General features: G+C 38.0%; 4 protein-coding genes and 1 long non-coding RNA gene across 8 annotated transcripts in view; 3 read left to right on the top strand and 2 right to left on the bottom strand.

Moving 5' to 3' along the window:
* Positions 1 to 2024, top strand: part of Naa15-16 (N-alpha-acetyltransferase 15/16) — a 39945-nt gene extending 37921 nt beyond the window's left edge. Inside the window, exons 10-11 of the mRNA XM_046631585.2 lie at positions 93 to 201; positions 365 to 2024. Coding sequence (XP_046487541.1) covers positions 93 to 201; positions 365 to 888 — 633 coding nt within the window. The 3' untranslated portion in view covers positions 889 to 2024. The remainder of the gene's footprint in view (positions 1 to 92; positions 202 to 364) is intronic.
* Positions 2025 to 2659: 635 nt separating this feature from the next.
* LOC124221503 (deoxycytidylate deaminase) lies at positions 2660 to 6046 on the bottom strand. Its single transcript, XM_046631594.2, has 4 exons — positions 5907 to 6046; positions 5577 to 5812; positions 5259 to 5472; positions 2660 to 5024 (listed from the first exon to the last, which is right to left on the bottom strand). Exons 1-4 carry the CDS (start codon positions 5960 to 5962, stop codon positions 4910 to 4912), a joined length of 621 nt encoding a protein of 206 aa, XP_046487550.1. The 5' UTR covers positions 5963 to 6046; the 3' UTR covers positions 2660 to 4909.
* Positions 6047 to 6099: 53 nt separating this feature from the next.
* On the top strand, positions 6100 to 8534 carry LOC124221506 (uncharacterized). The gene is made up of 2 exons (XR_006883835.2): positions 6100 to 6237; positions 7186 to 8534. It is a non-coding gene; the product is annotated as an uncharacterized lncRNA (long non-coding RNA).
* Positions 7825 to 18235, bottom strand: part of LOC124221501 (hsc70-interacting protein) — a 16382-nt gene continuing 5971 nt past the window's right edge. For 2 of the 3 annotated variants that reach the window (XM_046631592.2, XM_046631591.2), the window contains exons 4-6: positions 9259 to 9492; positions 8891 to 9181; positions 8648 to 8800 (exon numbers count right to left, since the gene is read on the bottom strand). In XM_046631592.2, the coding sequence (XP_046487548.1) occupies positions 8900 to 9181; positions 9259 to 9492 (516 nt within the window). In that variant the 3' untranslated portion in view covers positions 8648 to 8800; positions 8891 to 8899. Of the gene's footprint in view, positions 8364 to 8647; positions 8801 to 8890; positions 9182 to 9258; positions 9493 to 18235 lie in introns of those variants that run through there. The other variant, XR_006883833.2, reaches the window with a different exon arrangement.
* The window catches only part of LOC124221497 (uncharacterized), a 9007-nt gene continuing 3909 nt past the window's right edge, over positions 13138 to 18235 (top strand). For both annotated transcript variants that reach the window (XM_046631584.1, XM_046631583.2), the window contains exons 1-5: positions 13138 to 13315; positions 16518 to 16613; positions 16681 to 16754; positions 16860 to 17295; positions 17375 to 18055. In XM_046631584.1, the coding sequence (XP_046487540.1) occupies positions 13243 to 13315; positions 16518 to 16613; positions 16681 to 16754; positions 16860 to 17295; positions 17375 to 18055 (1360 nt within the window). In that variant the 5' untranslated portion in view covers positions 13138 to 13242. The remainder of the gene's footprint in view (positions 13316 to 16517; positions 16614 to 16680; positions 16755 to 16859; positions 17296 to 17374; positions 18056 to 18235) is intronic.

The following is an 18235-nucleotide window of genomic DNA, read 5'->3' as shown; positions in this document are numbered from 1 at the left end:
TCACTTTTAAGTAATGAGTTTAATATTAAACAAAACGATAGCGTTCGGTGGAGTTGTTTAATGTTGGAGGAAAATCTTGTTGTCTTTTACAGTCTGAAGACCCACTGGAGCAGGCGGTCAAATTTTTACAACCATTACAAGAGCTGGCCTCAGACAGAATAGAGACGCATCTCATGGCGTTTGAAATATACTTTCGCAAAGGTGAACCGACCAAAATTTATTTCATTACTTGTGATGTATTTATTGATATTTGTACGCTATTTTTTCCTTTTTTTTTCTTTACATTCAGCGTCTGATAATGTACGATAACACCGCTGCATAAAACGTTCGTTAATAGGATATATATTTTTTCTTTTATTCTTAGGCCGGACACTGCTGATGCTTCAGTCAATAAAACGTGCGCATAATCTGGATGCGAATAATCCAGACCTGCACTCTTGTCTGGTACGATTCCTTCAACACGTCGCGGTAAATCCACTCAAAGGACCGGTAGCCGATGTTGTAAAACGGCAGACAACGGATATATTTTCAAACTACGACGCGGCTCAATTGAACAGTGATTTTTTAAACAAAAACAGCAAGTCTCTGCCACATTTACTTCAAGGGGCACGAATGCTGCACCTCTTGGACCCATCTGCTCAAGCTAAAGCTCTGTCGTTGGCTAGTCACGTAGACGGATTGGACGGAGTTAATTTAGAAACGTGTACCAGAGTTTTGGAAGCACTGCGGAACGAAGATTTTGGTATATGCGAGCAGGCGATAGCGGATTACACGACACAGTGCGAAAAACGCTTTCCTTACGCGACTGCATTTCGACCGCCAGAATCATACACCGCTACTACTAACCATCAGGCTCTGACAACAATCAGCGATGCAGTTAGGGAGTGAATCTGGGTGATGGGCTTTGCGTTAAAACACGTAAATTACATAATTAGAATTTCTATTAAACAAAACAAATACAAAAAAGAAACCAACAAAAGAAAAGAAAAATGCGAATAATTAACGAATAAGCATGTAATATATTAAAAACTGTTCCTGGTGAAGTTCATATGCAGTGTGAGCAGTGCCGGGATCAGTGATGGATGAACAATCTTAACAAATTGATACGAGATGAAAAACAAACAAGTAGAGGACTGTGTTTCGTCATGGTTCGTGAATTTTAAATGAAGATTAAAAGGAAAGGACAGCGTAGTTAAGATTATTAAATATTACCCCTAATTAGAACAGATCAATCAGGCTCTTCAAATTCAAGAGTTATGGACGAAATAGGAAGCGGCGAAGAGTGTGGAAACGTGTAGTGTACAGGGTGCGGTGTTTAAATATATACATACATATAGTAAGGCGTGTGGGAGTAACGTTGTTGGTACAAAAGAAAGAAGACATAATCGATAAATAACAAAATGGACAAGGATCGCGTCCGTCGACACGCTTAATATATATAACACACACATACATACACATTTATATGTATACCATGGTAAAGCTCCACAGATTTTGTCTAATAATCGATATTAAACTGTAATATCTCCAACGATGCCTGAAATACTGCTCTACTGTGTAGAGTAACGCAGCTAGGTAACATGCGAATGCTGAGACTGTGCCCTGCCTGTCTATCGCTATCATTACATATGGGTTTTTATTTCATACCATGTTCTAATACATGGTGATCTTGTGGTCCATCAGTTAAAGATCGACTGTACTGAAAATTAATCGATTAGATAACCTTTTTTCTCCCTGTAATTTTAGAACTAAAATCTATGAATAGGACCTAAGAAGATGTTTACTTATCATGTAAAATCGCGTCATCAAAGAAGAGGGCGAAAAATTAACAATTCATACATGTTGTTTTTATTTTAATAATTAATCGCTTATCAGACCTCATGCCCTTAGTTGCGTCAAATTTTGATATGAATATTTATAGGGTAAACCGGGCACGTCGAACCCCCCAAAAAATTTTGAATAAATAAAACTGTAATATTGCGATACTATTAGAGGTTTGTTGTTGAATGAAAGTATGCACCATTCGTTTAGGACAAAAAAAAATTTCACAATTTAAGAAAAATGATATTTTACTCAAGACTATTTACCCCGGAATAGAAAGTTTTTTCATCATACATATTGATAAATAATCAATGATTTATTCAATACAAATAGAATTAAAGGATGCAATTACTGGGACAAAAAAATTATAAAATTTTTGCTGGGCGCCGTCGTGCTCCTGATGATACTTTTTTTTCCAAATTGTGGCCAAGTAATGATGAATTCGTTCGAGATAGAATAGATCAAAATAACTTGTACCCGGTGCTCAAGAGCCACAAAAAATAATTTGCGGCTCAGGGGGTCCGTTGTGCTCCAGTCTCCCCTACTTGCAAATTTTTCATTCATATCATTACTCGTGTTCACACCTGTACTCTAGACTTTTACTGTGGGCACCTTTTTTATCTTCGTACTCTCTTGATTGATCCGTTAATTAGTCATCATTTCAATTGTATTATAACCAAACGACAATTTTTGATTAGAATGGTATTGTATAACCACAGAATGTCTGAGTTTAATGTATACTACCCCTAATCGTGGAATACCTTCATTAATTGATGGTACTTGAGTTGAGTATCTAGTTAAAAATTGATAGCAGGGTAGAGATTTTTTCGTTAACTGGAATTTAGGCAAAGAAAGTTTGATTCATTTCAGTTACTTCATAGCTAAACAACGCCAATAAACTATTTCATAAGTTGTCAGACCTTAATGCATGGTGGAAAGCATGGTCACGCCTCATTTATTTATTTCATATTTTTACCTAGGTACTACGTAGAATCATTGAAGTACACTTGTTCTTTTGAATATACGTTGATTGTTTGATGATTTGCGACTGCTGGGTACGACTCAGTCTGAAATATTGAGGGATATAAGAATATATATATAGACATATATCACTAAAGATTAGAGCTTCTACGGTTTCCTTAACAGGATCGTGTCACAAATTACATATTTTAGATTATATCAGGTTAATTTATGAACTTCTTTTGATATCTGATTGAAAAATATATGTACGTATATTACATAGCTGTGTTCCATGGAAAAAACAATAGCTAATCATTGAGATGATAAGAAAAATTATTAATACGCGAATTGAGTAATAAATAATAATTAATTTAAGATAAAAATGTAGGCGCTACATTTTCAGCTAAAGAAAATCTATCAAATATTAGAAATTTTGATAAATTCTTAGCGAGCGCCAAGCCTATAAAAGCTAGTGTCGTACAAGATAATATCTCTGTACATTCAAATTATCTATTTAAAAAAAATCGTAACAGAAAACATTGCATCTTTTCTAAGAATCATATTCATATTTTTTTGAAATAATAAATATGTTGTTCCCATATTCGTGCACGAATTATTCGTGACTCTAGTTACTCTTGTCTTCTAAAATAGATTGCGAGACGACATGTGAATGTAAAAAGTTTTATTTTCACCAATAAGTTCAGAATCTTATCTAACACTTGATTTTCATAATTTAAACATTCTCATATATGAATAGTATTTTCTTGACCTCAGAGTGTTGAATTTAAATGGTAATCTTGGATATGGAGGTCATTAAAACAGAACAACCTCAACGTCAACAATTTTTCAGTTGTTCTGTTTTTTAATGACCTCCATATCCAAGATCACCATTTCAATTCTCATATATTTCTGAGCACAGGTTGTATTTCTACATACTTTTCTCAATTGATTGAAATTATACTGTAATGGTTTATCTAAACCTGTGCGACTGTCGAAATTCTAGAAAAATTTTACTATGAACAGTATATATACATTCGAATCAACTTGAAACATCTGTTTTATTTTCACTTTATCTTTTAACTACGTTGAAGCAAATCAGACGGCTAATCTAGGCTCAGGTATTCTTTTTGCCGCTTTAATTCAAAACCGAACGTAGATAGTCATTATCTAATTAATAGTGTAATGTATTCTTTTTTTGTTGTATTAGTGAAAAAAAACTAAAAGCGTATGCAATTGCGTATGTCAACAAGATTTTAACAACTTGGAACCGCAGATACTGGTCTGCCAGACTTGCAATGAGCCTTTTCTATCACTTAATAGAGTCATGTGGAGCTTTGAATAACTTCCGACGTAAGCGAGACGTGTTGATCTACACAAGTAGTAATACTTTTGCAAACCTGAGATCACAAATGATTTTACTCTGCTTTATCGTAAATTAAACATTTTAATTTTACGTAAACTAGACCGATTTTCATATGAACAAAATATTATTTGACAGCACTCAAAACTAACTTCCGAAGTTGTACGTAATCATTTCATTTTGAATCGTGAAAATAAGCAAACCAGTGCTGACTGTTTGCACGATTGAGTGGGTCGTCTCCCAGAAAGGTTTTACGTAATTATCCAAGTCTAATTTAATCGACAAACGAAGTGTATCTAGTTTTGGGTAGAATCATTAATACCTAAAAGCGTTTAGATTTGTATAATATTTAAATCGGAGCTTCACTTGTGTTGTTATACCTTAATATTATCCATGTATTATTACCAAGTTGTTACATTTTCTAGTAAAATATCTTAATCATATTATTTATTTGCTAAAACCTCATTTTTCGTGAATTTAAGAGTGAAATTGACAACGCTGTACAGTCCTAAAAAAAGAGAAACCAGTTTCTGTCTATTTCTGCATTTGTACCTATACTTAATCATTTTATATGTAAATACCAGGCGTTGATCCCTTTTGACGATACCAATAATCAGCGATATCACAAGTTGCATTTTTTTAAAACCATTATCCAGTGGTTAATTAGATACTACTTGAAAAGGGTCAACACACAAAATGTCAAAAGAAAATAAGATAATAAAATAAAATCTGTTTATAAAGAAAATTATGTTTTTAACACGTTAATAATTAGTCGGTTGAAGAGTTTTTCACCGGCGATGGCGTTTGCGGCTCCTGAATCATCTCATTCCAATTGATTTCACTGAAGTCAATTACTATTTGCTTATTCTGAGGTATGTATTGTCTGTAATATGAACCACAATAAGAAATGTTAATACTTTTCAGTTATATAACCCTATGTATCAGTCTTCAGTCAAAAATTGCAATTTTTACAAATCAGTTCAAACCATCAAACATCCGCTTGACGAAAGGTAAAATGATAATTGAACTATTCTCTTGACAAAATACAATATGAATTATGTTGATCGTTAGAGTAGCTTACTCTTTCATACATACACAAAAGTATTTTATAATTTACCTATAGCGGACTCCGGATGCATCAAACATTCTTTTGGCAGCTATGGTTGTAATCTTCTGAGAATACTTGTCAGACATGTACACAACAGATTTTATACCAGACTGAATAATTACTTTTGCACATTCGTTGCATGGAAACAACCCCACATACATCCTGCAATCTTCAACGTCCGCTGAATTTTTATTTAGGATTGCATTCATTTCAGCGTGACAAACTAAAAAAAGTTTAGAAAAATCAACTCATAGTTTCAATTTAAGCAATATTCGGATCAGTTTTTTTACGTTGGGTGCAAGTCTGTCAAAGCGTGAAAAGCCTCACCATAAAGATGCTTAGTTTCTAATTTATTGGCACTGTTCTTGGCCCACGGAAATTCATTGTCACTACATCCGATGGGCATTCCATTATACCCCACACCGACAACTTTATTGTTTCGGTTAACAATACAAACACCTACTTGGGTGCAAGGATCTTTGCTTCGTTTTGCCGCGAGAAATGCTGTAGCCATAAAGTATTCGTCCCATTCTAAGTAATCGGTTCTCTTTCTGTTTATATCACTGAAAATTGATAACAGTGGAAAAGTGAAAAAATAAAGAATTACTTAGTCAACATCAAACCACAAATAAACAGACTGGATGAGTAACTAATTACCGCTCTTCCGAAAAGCCTGAAGAACCGTTCTGGGCTGTTTCGTTGGTTCTATCCATGATCGGTTTATAAAAATGATTTTTTTACTTTGTCTGTAATAACGGTTTGAGATATGTACAATGACTCCTTTAATGCCAGGTGTCAATGTGTAACCACGGTAAGACACTTTGATCAGTATTCAACTATCAAGCCTTGGCTGCACGAATCTTGAAGCCCGTGCTAAACAACTGAAGAATTTAAACCGGATCCACGGTCTGAAAATAACATAAAAACAAGGCGAAAAGAAAGAGGCAGATCGGACAAATCCAACGTGCATCAGAAGATCGTCGAAACGGTGAGTTAGGTTATAATACTTTTTTTCACAATTTTTTCGCGCAAGTTACTCGTCTATCGAATAACTCCGATCGGCGTTGCATTTTAATGCACAGTTTCTCCGGTGCGCAGATTAGAATGGTTTCAAAATAATTTCGTTCTCATAAATTTTTGACTTCGCAAAATAAAACCTGGATAACTTATCTCGACCGGCTTCCGGAGTGCCTCGAGAATCGAGATGGCTCGGAACTCTCGCGTTTGATTTTCACGCAGCTTAGAGCATTGCTTGTACATACATTACACATGCATGCTCTAAGGCGCAGAGTTGCGAACCCTTTGGTGGCAATAGATCGTAATCAAAGTGAAAATGGATCGAAAGTTGCAATTTCAGAACCGTACAAAGATCTCGCGGAGTACATTTTTGTTCTTTATATCTTATGGTCGTATAATTACCACGGTTTTGCTTTTTTTCTCAAGGATCAGACTGGTGTTAACCACATCATTGACATTTCTACACTCAAGAACATTTCAAACTAACACTAAAGATTGTGAATTTTCCAATTACGCGAAGCAATTATTGGAGACTTGGAGAAAACATTATTTTCTTTATACTTCTGTACTTGATTCTTGTACAATATCAGAGGCTAGCCAAAAATTGCTGAAATTCCTAGAATTTTTCCAGGACCGTACATTCAGCGTACGATCCGTACAGGAGGCGAAATTACTTTACAAATACGATCCTGACCGTACGGTTGGCAGCGTTTCTTGACACGCACAAAGCCAACTGACATACTGACACAGCTACGCTATCGGTCGAGCAGGGCTAAAACCGAAATTATTACGAGTTTAATATTCTAACGACGTTTTCTGGTAGCGAATTTGTCTTACAGCTGAAACCAGTGCTCAGTTAGCTTTCAATTGACTGACATATCGGAAATTTGCATTTAATACGCACTTTTTTCCGTTACAGGTCGGATCAGCTACGAGTTGTCAGAATTCTGTGATTTTTTACGCAAACTAGTGTCACATCATCGCGTGCTGTGACCGGGTTTCTTTTTTCTTATCTGTTGCTACTACTAAACATCTTTATCATTCATAAATAAATAATCTTTTGATTACTCATTAGCCGTCCATTGTTTTCCTCTTCTTAGAAGTTGTAAATTGGGGTGGTAAAGTACCCCCTAAAGAACAATGAACGATAGACCGTAATCTACTTAAATTAACTACTATTCTGTCACGATTGTTTTGCTGATATTCTCTAAAGTTTTCGATACCGGAACTTTTTTTTTCTCAATGTCATTATCATCGGATATAAATTGCATTTTTCTCTTATCTATCTTAATTCTTGATTGCCGGTGATATTAATTTCTTCGTTCCCTTATATAAACTGTCACACATTGACAAACAAGTCTAGAACAAAATAGCAAACAACCTGCCCGTCCAATCGGCTTGCGAAAATAGATTGGTTTAGGACTGTCTTTTACGGTGATGAAAAACATTTTGTAACAATTTACGTTATGCAGAGTGAAATCCCAAATTAATTTTTATATTGGTTTCTTTATTAATTACCTCAATAGAAATCATATGGCTCAATTCAAGATAGATAATATAACTGTGCAAATAGATTTTTTTTTATCACGGCTGCCCAATTTATATATACACTTACAATTGATAAAAAACATAAGTTTTATAAGAATTTTATATCTCTATACTGAATAATCAAATTGAACGAGCAATTGTGGTAATAATTGCCAAATGTGTAACGTCAAATAAAAATTATAAGAGTAAGAATATATGTGTTATACGCTGTCCTTAAAATATCAGTCCCCAAATCGAATATCATTCGTAATTATTAGCATGATATAAACTGAGCAAACTTATTTAAATCGATTTACCTCGGTCTTATAATTTCATTCATGACACATAAATAAAATTGTATGCAGCATAATGTTCAGAATATTTGTTAATCAATCTCTTAGATATTTTCAGCAAGAAATAATTAAGAGTTATCTCATCAATGTCAACAACTTTAAAGCAAAAGCTTGTGTATCCGAAGAAGATGATTTTTCACACTAGCAGGACTTTGCAATTGCAAATATCCTGCGAATTCAGCATGCGAAATTTGCTGCATAGTATAGATTGAAGAATCTGGAATATGATTAGATCTCATTATAGAAATAGCAGCAGTATCATAACAATAAACCAACGTTTATATGTATATTCAATGTGTAGAACTGTAAATAGGTGTACTATTATTAATGTAAGATTTCGTAGTGAAAAATCGTACACGAGACTTAACGCTAATTTGATTCGGAGAAAGCTTTGAAAAATATTAGCTCATATAAAACTCAAAAAAAAAAAAACTCAAAAAAAATCTAATGAATTATTATAATCGTAACAATGGTGTTAAAAGATTAAGTAAAAGGGAGATGTATGATATATATCGGTTAGTATTAGAATATTACAATTACAGGCAATTGGTCAGGAAAACCAAAGATAACGAATCTGCATCATTCTGCCATCACGTCCAACAGGTTCCCCAAGCATATGGACAGCAGTATGAAGCCCTCTTCACTTTGCCCAGCCTAAATTACGAGAAGATATTTTACCGCCATCCACTCGCACTTGTCGAACGGAATTGAAAGTGACGCTAATGCATTCAATGTAATACAAACCTGTTGAATTTAATCGAGGCCTACGTCGTCTGCAGAGTTCTTAGGTCTAGACGGATCGGTAGGTGGTGCTGCACCTGTACCACCAAAGCCGGGCATACCGCCCATCATGCCTGGAAATCCGCCCATGCCTCCTGCCATGCCAGCCATACCCGGTGGCATTCCACCTCCCGCCCCCCCAAACTTTGAAGCCATTTTATTAATCAGTGCCATAATCTTCGGATTGCTCTGGTACTTCAATATGTTCGCCGGGTTCGCAGAAATGTCCTTAAACGCTTCTCCTACCTCCGGATCCTTTAAAGAAATATTTTACAGAACGTTATAATTTTCTATAGAATTTTATCGCCGTCAATTTCAAGTCGGCAACTCACCTGGAAAGCTTGTAGAACTTCAGGGTCCTTAAGGAATTGGTAAAAATCACCGGTACCAGGAGCACCGCCACCTCCTGCTCCGGGTGCGGAGCCTTCAGTTTGGGATGGACGCGTGTTATCTTCCCTCAATTTTGCCTCCTCTCGGGCTTTCTTCAGTCTTTCCATTCTCTCACGTTCAATTTTTTCAGCCTTTTTACGTTCCTGCTTCCGTTTGTGTTCCTCGATCTTGCGAGCCTAAAATTATAATTTCGATACGCGTCATCAGATATTGCCAGGGTGGAGTGGTTTCCGATACAATACGTAAAAAAGTACATTACATGGGACCATAATAGAACTTTCTATATAATTTTTGTACGAAAAATGAAGCTTCATGTATACTAGATGTATCACAGGTATGCAAAAACTACTTATATTCAAAACTTTGCTACTTGTTCGACTCGTTTTATAGGTCATATCTTGCTTTCGACAAGTTTCATTATCGAAAAAAAAACTTTGATACAAAGAAACAAGTCTATCAATTACATATAATGGATCACGATTTGCGAATCTTCTAGTCTTCTTTCAGATCATCTACACCCTGAACGGAGAGAGCAGCACCTCGTGGTATAATAGATTTACTAATAATCCAAAAATAACATAAATACGCATATAGTGTGACAAAAGTAACAGCTGTCGCAGTGACGACGGCACAATGGTGGTGCCTTGAGCATACCGTTTAATACATCGAACAAACCTGAATATACCCTCATCGCGTCGGTATCGACTTGGCCGAGTTATACGTGAACGTAAAATCCTACGGTAGAAAGAAAAAAAAAAAAAAAAAACCTACACCTAATAAAGAAACGGAAAAAATACATTATGAAAACATTTTGGCTGTTGAAGACAAAACCGGGCCAACTATGAGCTGTCCCTAAACAGGGATGACTTGGACGGTTGAATTTCTGTCACGATGGCACTGACATCCGCGCCCAAGGTCCATCCTGACTTTACTCGATTACGCGCTTATAATAGCAAACGAAATGGCTAACGAAAGAGCAAATTGGCTCAGAGGTAGTATTATGTGATCGAAAATTTACGTCAAGCAATTATTTAAAGATATACGGGAGACGATGAACTAAGCCAAATTTACAAATGATTACAATCGTGAATGCGTACGTGGCACATGTCCGATAGTTTCGATCTTTCAAATCGCATGTGTTTTTTTCTCAAATAACGTCTGTCGTTGTAAGAAATCTGCTAAATAATTCATGAATTTTCATAATATAATATGATATGATACAACGAACCGCCGCTTGATAATGTTTTTATTTTTAATTTTTATTGAGATTACCACTTTTTGTGGGGTATATTCATATATTCTGTGAATCGTGCGACGTTGTATGAGTTTGGAATTTACATAGAAAAGATATCTTTACTTAACAGAGGGTGCTTATTATTTTTCAAAGCAATCAAACAACTCCGACAAGTATGAAAGAAGTTCAAGTAATCGTTGTGAGAAATGATAAAAGAAAAAAAAAAAAAAAAAAAAATGAGTTTCCAAACGAAAGTCTTTGGGAATCGTCCTACGCGATGCGTGACCATCTTTTGCGAGGATAGATGAGGTGGGGGGATGCACGAGTGGCCACCTTATACGGCGTCGGCCCGGCCGTCTAAATATAAAGGCGCCCGACGTCGCGGCGCTCTTCTGTCCGAGCGAAACTCTCGAGGTAAATCGTGTCTCTTCAATTTCCAGCTGAGACACGGACCCGAGTATCCGAAGTTGATTGCCCGTTGAAAAGCAGCCCAAAATTCATTTCGCTTGTCGTTAATCAAAGACTAATTGACGAGCCCGGATTTTATCCTTTCCAACTTATGAGCCCAAGGTCCTATTTTAACGGTGCCTATTGCAGAACAAACAACTGTTCGCATTGGGATGTTTTGAAAAATTAAAAATTCGGAGTTTGAAAAGATACCGACATACGAAGTTGTCAATATTATAGAGTTGAAAGGCATTTTTGGCGCGACAGATGTTACAAATTGAATGTTCAAACGTTTTACAAGTGAAATGCTTAAATTTAACAGTTTGCTGAATTGTATGGGAACTGTAAGCTGGCAATTATCACGCTTAAAGTACTGAATTTATGGAAATTATACGATATTTGGACGATCTAATTACCTCAGCGACACGATAAAAATCGCGACGATAGAGTATATTTCGTCGTTAGAACAAGAATGAAAAGAAAAAACAACTAAAAGAGAATGCTGTGATACAGTAACGAACTCTTCATGTTCGTCAAATTTAACAATTCACATCCTCGGCAGATAAGAATGTGCTGAGAAAATTATCAAATTAAATGAAGATGATTTCGAACCGCTGTAAGCGAGAGATCATCGTCGTTACAAACCCAACATCGGGGGTTCCGCAAGACCCCAAATGTAAGGTTGAATAAATTTTTTTTTTTTTTTTTTTACGTAAGACTGCAATTGCAAATACATATATCCAAGAAACGTATAATTTGAAAGTATTTTCGTGTCCCACTTGCAAAATAAAATTATATATTTGGATCCAGGGTGGATGGCACAACGGTGTGCACTGCAGTTTGCCAATAACAACGTGAAATAAAACGTCGCTCCCGGTGGGAAAGATTAATCGTTGATGAGGTTGAGGATAGCTGATGTTGGGAAGATTTCGAATGTACAAAAGTAAGATACGCAATGTAAATTTATAGAATATTTCATCATTCAGGGTGGAGATCGACCTTGTCCCTCCTCGACGGACACGTAAAGCGTCAAAAATAATGCCGTTTTGTTGTGGCAATGACGTCAGAGGATCTTTCGAAAATCTACAGAAGCACCCTGAGTACCGAAGCCATCGCCGTACAGCGTAAGGTATCCAAGAAACGCGACGACTACCGCGCGCAGTCTTGGACGATCTCTCTCTCTCTCTCTCTCTCTCTCTCATTCTCTCTATACTTGATCCATCAACAACACACGTCCGCCTCGGAATTTTTCACGGCAATGAAATCGCCGGTGAAATTTAGTCAACTGAACGAGACATTGCACGAGACAGCAGACGTTGAACTAGATCAGGCTCGACGAAGAATGGTCGTAGAATACGACCTCAGCCGACTCTTCTTAGCCAGTTTGTCACCCAGATAAAAGCTCTAAGGCGAAACTGGGCCGCGTGGAGTATTTTTAAATTAAACACCACTACTTCCATCACCAACGTCACCGTAGCTGAAACTCGCTTTGCGGATTGAAAAAAAAAAAAAATAAAATAAATCTGCACGTACTCGCTCGGCGGTCGGCTTGCCTTGCGAGTCTGTACGAATAGCGCCCAAGGAACCTTGTAGCTTCTCAAAGTTATTAATTGAGACACGGGTTCGTCAGCGTAGCGCTGGTACAGGGTCCGTGGTCGAACCGTATTGCAGATGATTCCGTGATCCAGCTTGGCAAAAGTGCAAGCTCAGACATGCCAAATGATACCACCTCTTTTACCCATGCTGCAATTACCACTACCGATCCTTCATAACCCAATGAATTTTTTTTCTTCACCCGCGTTAAAGCAGACCTTGACTTTTAACGCTTTCAAGATTATTGTTTAAAAATCCTCTAAAATCACGTCGCGATCGAGAGGTTTTGAGCTTCTTCCCCGGGAATTCCATTATCCTCCGTTATCGACCCACGTCATGTTACATACGGATAGTTGTGTTTTCATTTTATACGGACGCGGTTTTTCCCCGTTTCATCTGGATACTCGGAGGAATTTCTCGCTACAAAAATTCTGCGGCAAGGACTCGCGCTCCCTGCAGAAGGGTAACGGTGACGCTGAGACGGTTCTCGACTTGCGAGACCTGGGAGAGGGGCGTCTTCGGGGTTTCGCGGGCGTCGGGACGCCAGTTCCTCGCGAGTGGAGTCGCGCGCGACTATCGAGAGAGCTAGCAGCGTGGCTCATCGCGGAGTGCTAAGTGATCCTAGTGATCCGTGTGATCCAAGTGATCCAAGATGACGGGCTCGCGGGTGCGACCCCGGGTTCTCACGAGCCTCTTCCTCGCCCTCCTAGCCGTCGCCTTGCAGGGTGAGTACCACCCCGGAACTCCTCGCCCTCCACCCTCCACCCTCCGCTACCTTGACACACTCAGCATCCGCTCTTCCGCTTCTGCTATCTGTTCACCCGGCGCAGCGTTATCTATCCATCGATAAATTATTTACAAAAACATACGTAAAGAGATGTGAGACCAAATTTATTTATTCCGATTAAAAATTAAAAATGTATCGGTTGATATGTGTTCATTTTGTTTCGGCCTCATTCGAATACATCGCAAATTTTTATTTTTCTGTTTTCTGGTTATTGCAGTCCAAAATATTATATACATGGAAAAATAACGTTTCGATTTTTTTTTTTTTTTTTTTCTTAAACTCGAGAGGCGATAACCGTTTTGAATTCCTACGGAATAAAATGAACGGTTGACAAAATTATCTGACCGTTGTGTATGGATATACGGTTGTATAAAATGTGTCAGTATAATTCTAAACGTTAAAAAAAAAAAAAAATAACAATATATCATATAATATTACGGATTATCTCATAGACAAATTTGAAATATCATTAGTCTTGCGACTAGGTTTTGTCATCCCCAAACGGTGACGACGGACGTTAAAGAAACGAAGGTCAATGTTACGTAAGGTCTTAAGGTCGAGCAACGTCCATCCATCCTCTGTCTATCTTTACGAGAGCACATCCATAGCATTTCTCGACTTAAAATTATTTCTCCGTATTAGTCATCATTAACACGAATACTTTTAATCGATGAAACAAATAAAGAGATATCGTGTAAAAAAAAAAAAAACATCGATAGCGTAAATTTTTCTTTTATTCCATTGAATTAGGTAAGATTCGTTTATTGGTTTCTAAAGATGGCTAGCTATAGAACCCGGTCAGTTGCAGTGTAATTTACCTCAAATCCTGGCCAGCCACAACAGTTACATAAGGCAAGAAGCTCGGAAAATTGGCCCAGTTATAGTGACTCAAGTGCTTGCTCGAATACACGTACATCGAAAAATTGGTACTTGGAGCGGTATAACTTCGCGCATTTTGATGATTACAAAATCGGTACAGCACATACATGCTCCATTAATCTGCGTCAATTGAACGTCGTAAATGCGATCACAGGATCCAATATATGTTGCAAATTGCTAATATATAGAATGACAATAAATTTTCGATGAATACAGTTTGAATTTTTTTTCTTTTCTTAATTAAGGAGAATAAATATTTACTCAACTTTCTGGTCGAGTTTATGTGTATGTATATATCTATAACATACGGTACGCTTTTACTTCGACTATCGGCAATGCTTGCATTATCCATAGAATGTAAATAAAAAAATTTCAAACAGATATTCAAAGTAGTATGAAAGCGGGTCCGATCGTCGGCTTGATATCAATACATTTACCGAAGAGCCGATTTTCGCCGTTTTACGATTCCGATGGTAAGCTGCAGAGACACGCGCCTGCTTTCGCCGTCGTTTTCGATGCTATCTTTAACCGCGACGAGAGAACGAAATCGAGTGAGATCAAAAGAGAGAAATAGAAGAGTGTGGAGAAAAAAAAATCGAAGTTAGAAAAAGAGAAAAAGAATAACGAGGGAAAAATCTTGGCTCGCATAATTTGGCAACAGGTGTAGTTCGTTATACGTAAGAACGCAAGCTGTAATGCCACTCGATCGCGGGGTGCAGAAATGCGCGTTCACTTTCTCAGGCTGCTCAGATTACTGTGTTATACCTCAAAGTTTTACGACTGCTATCTTATGCGCGAGCTTTGCGAAACATCTTCGAACTGATCCGTATGACGTCAATGAAGTATAACCGCCTGCAATCTCGTGGATCGAGTGTAACTATTTTAGTGATTGATAAATCTTTGTTTATTTGTACGGGATCAAGACTAATCGAAAATCAATGTAATCGTTGTTTCCCATTCCACTAGAATAAATTGAACACTTGGTAAGCGATTTCTGCAATGGTTTTTTTTTTGTTTATTTCCGTTTTATAAATTCCTCGTCATGCAAACAATGTATTGCTTAATTAACGAGGATAGAACGTCGCTATTTCTACACGATAATAATTGTCCCAAAAACCACATAAAAATCCCCAGTATTTGATGGATAAAAAATGTCCATGCTTAAAGTGCTTCCTGTCACGTCAAGCTATTTCTATAATTATGAATCAGGACTAGAACTTCCGTGTGAATGACATAACAAGCTAGATTTTTGGGACAGTGATACAACCACTATATCCGTATCGATTTACACCGTGAAATAAGCGTCAACAGAAAAATCGATAGATCAAATTTTCGGACTTTGTACTAATAAGTATGTCATTCGATAATTGACAGGTTAACATTGGCTCTTTAGTTAAATTCACGAATGGTATTGGAATTCTTGGTCGAAATCCACCACGATTATAACTGAAAATTTTTTATTTTTTACAAAAATCACGTCGAATTTTTGGGAGCGCAAAATCCCTTGACGCTTTAAACAGCGCGTTCCTTCCTACTTGTAAATCTAGGTCTAATAATACTGCAGACTATTGTCTCAGTTCGAAGTGCCAAAAACGAAGAGTGCAATTGTAAAATATTTGAATGTTTCGCAAACCGGTCCAACATCGTTAATACACCTATTACTATAACTTAACGTTGTCGGTATCGATTAGGCAAAGGAGATAAAATACGTTGGTTATTTGCAAATTGAAAAAATTTCCTTTCAAAATTACGTCATACGCGTAGGTATTAAAGGTTTGGTCAATGCTGAAGAAGAAGAAAAAGAAGTAATAACAAAGTACAAGCTCGGAACAAATCGACATCCGATAAAAATACGATGCGGTTAACCGACGTATAAATATTTCTTAGCGTTGCGTCGACGTCGACGTGGACGTTGTCGTCGTCGCCTCCCACCGTTGCTAAACTTAGCATCTCGCTTCCCAGGTGACTGGATGACCACGGACAAACCATCTTATCCCGGCTGCACGTCCCACGTCGATTTCGTTTCTATAATCTTTGGAACGCGAAAGAAATCTAACTAGGTTACGATACGACACATGCCTCTGGGCTTGCAAGCTTGGGAAGCACGTGTCGATCAAAAGCACCATGTTTTCGGTAGAAAAGAATGAAAAAGAAACAAAAACAAACCACCCTTTGACAAAAATTCTGACACCCTACCGTACTTGCCGTACGCATTTGGTAGAGTTCGATTTTTTGAGGGGATCATGTTCGACTGATTTCAGGAGTGCAAGGTGAGGAAGAGCTAGGTGTGGGCCAGGTACCGTCGGAAGTACAGTGTCGACCTTACATCGAAAAAGCCCTCAAGGATCTCGGTACAGGTAAGACAAAAAATAGGTCTGAAGAAATGGGTGGAACGCAGCAATCTTTAGAATTTCTCATTTCAAGGGTCTCTCGAGGAAAATAGTGTCGAGGTGGGCGAGGCTACGGACGAAGATGAGGCGCCTCCGTTGAACGAACAGGTAATAAAGAGAATTAATTGGCGAATAATTGGCGAATGAAAACGTATCACCGATTATATTCGAAAAACTTATCGAATCAATCGTACTTTGTGTTTTCAATCAAAGAGTGAAGAGCCAACGGAAGCTGACAATGACGATGACGACAATAATGATAATGACGACGATGCGGGAGAAGATGATGGCGATCATTCCGTGGAGGATACCGACGATGGTAGTGATGGGGGAGATGGTGCGGATGATGGAGGAAGTAATAGCGGTGAGGATGACGATGAGCTCGCTGCTAACGAACCTGCCGAAGATAACGCCCAAGCCGCTAGCAGCGAAGATACTGACGGAGAAAGTGAAAACGTGGAAACTGTCGAGATAACGAGCGCCGAAGCGGCGGCGGAGAATCAGAGCGAAGATGACGACGTAGACGAAGCTGACAACGTCGACGATGACGACGACAACGACGATCAACGGAAGGATGAGAAATCTATCGAAGAAACGGAGGAGGCAGCTAGTCAAGAAACTGATAGAGTCGCCGAAAATGACGCGGATGGTAAAAATCACGTAACACATGTTTCACTTGCAATATTTCAGACATCTGCATGATGATCATATTTGTACTATCCGTACAGGAAGCACAGAGGATAAGGAGGATGAGACTGCCGAGGAAGACGGTGACCGTACGGAAGAAGTTAAGGACGTAGAATCAGAGGAGGACAACAAAAATGACACCGATTCCGGCGAGGATAACGTCGTCGATAATGAATCTAGCGAGGAAAAGGATGACGATAAAAAATCCGCTGAAGAGCAAGACGGATATGCTCGGGAGGATGATAATCATTCCAATAGTGCTGAGGGTGGCGACTCGGATGTTGGTGATGCTGGAAACGATGATACCGAGGAAAAGACAGACGGCGCGGGTACTGAATCGGAAGAGAAACAGGACGATGATAGCAAGCAGGATGAATCTGACGGTGATACGGATAATGATGATGGTGTGAAAAAGGATGCTGATGACGTTGAAGACAGCAAGGAGGACAGTAGAGAAGAGAATGCCGAAGGTCAAGATGAAACCAAAGAAAGTACCGAAACGAATGAAGGTGATAACGTTTCTGCAGAATCGTCAGACGGCGATAAAAAGTCGGAGGAAAGCGAAGAAGTAAAATCACGCGAGCGGCGAGAAGTTGGAGTCGAGGCAGAGGATGGAGTGGAAGTCGACGACGATAAGTCAAGCAAGGAAGAAGACGGCGACGAGGAAAAAACAGATTCGGTCGAAGTCGTAGAGGATAAGAAGTCCGAAGGTTCAAGCGAAGGTATTGTGATACGAAGAATATTCTCCAAACTACCATTGTCATTTCGCAAACGAGATCCGAATCAGAGAATTTTATTTAGATGTTAAATAACTATGCCCAACAATTTCCTGTGGGCCACGGATCTAAGAATAGATATTTAAATTGGTTCAACTCTTGGATTATTTAGAGTGTGCAAACTGT

This window comes from Neodiprion pinetum, chromosome 6 (genome assembly GCF_021155775.2).
Source record: "Neodiprion pinetum isolate iyNeoPine1 chromosome 6, iyNeoPine1.2, whole genome shotgun sequence".
Taxonomy (NCBI): domain Eukaryota; kingdom Metazoa; phylum Arthropoda; class Insecta; order Hymenoptera; family Diprionidae; genus Neodiprion; species Neodiprion pinetum.
The sequence above is the reverse complement of the archived record's forward strand: the minus strand, read 5'-3'. Positions and strand labels throughout refer to the sequence as shown.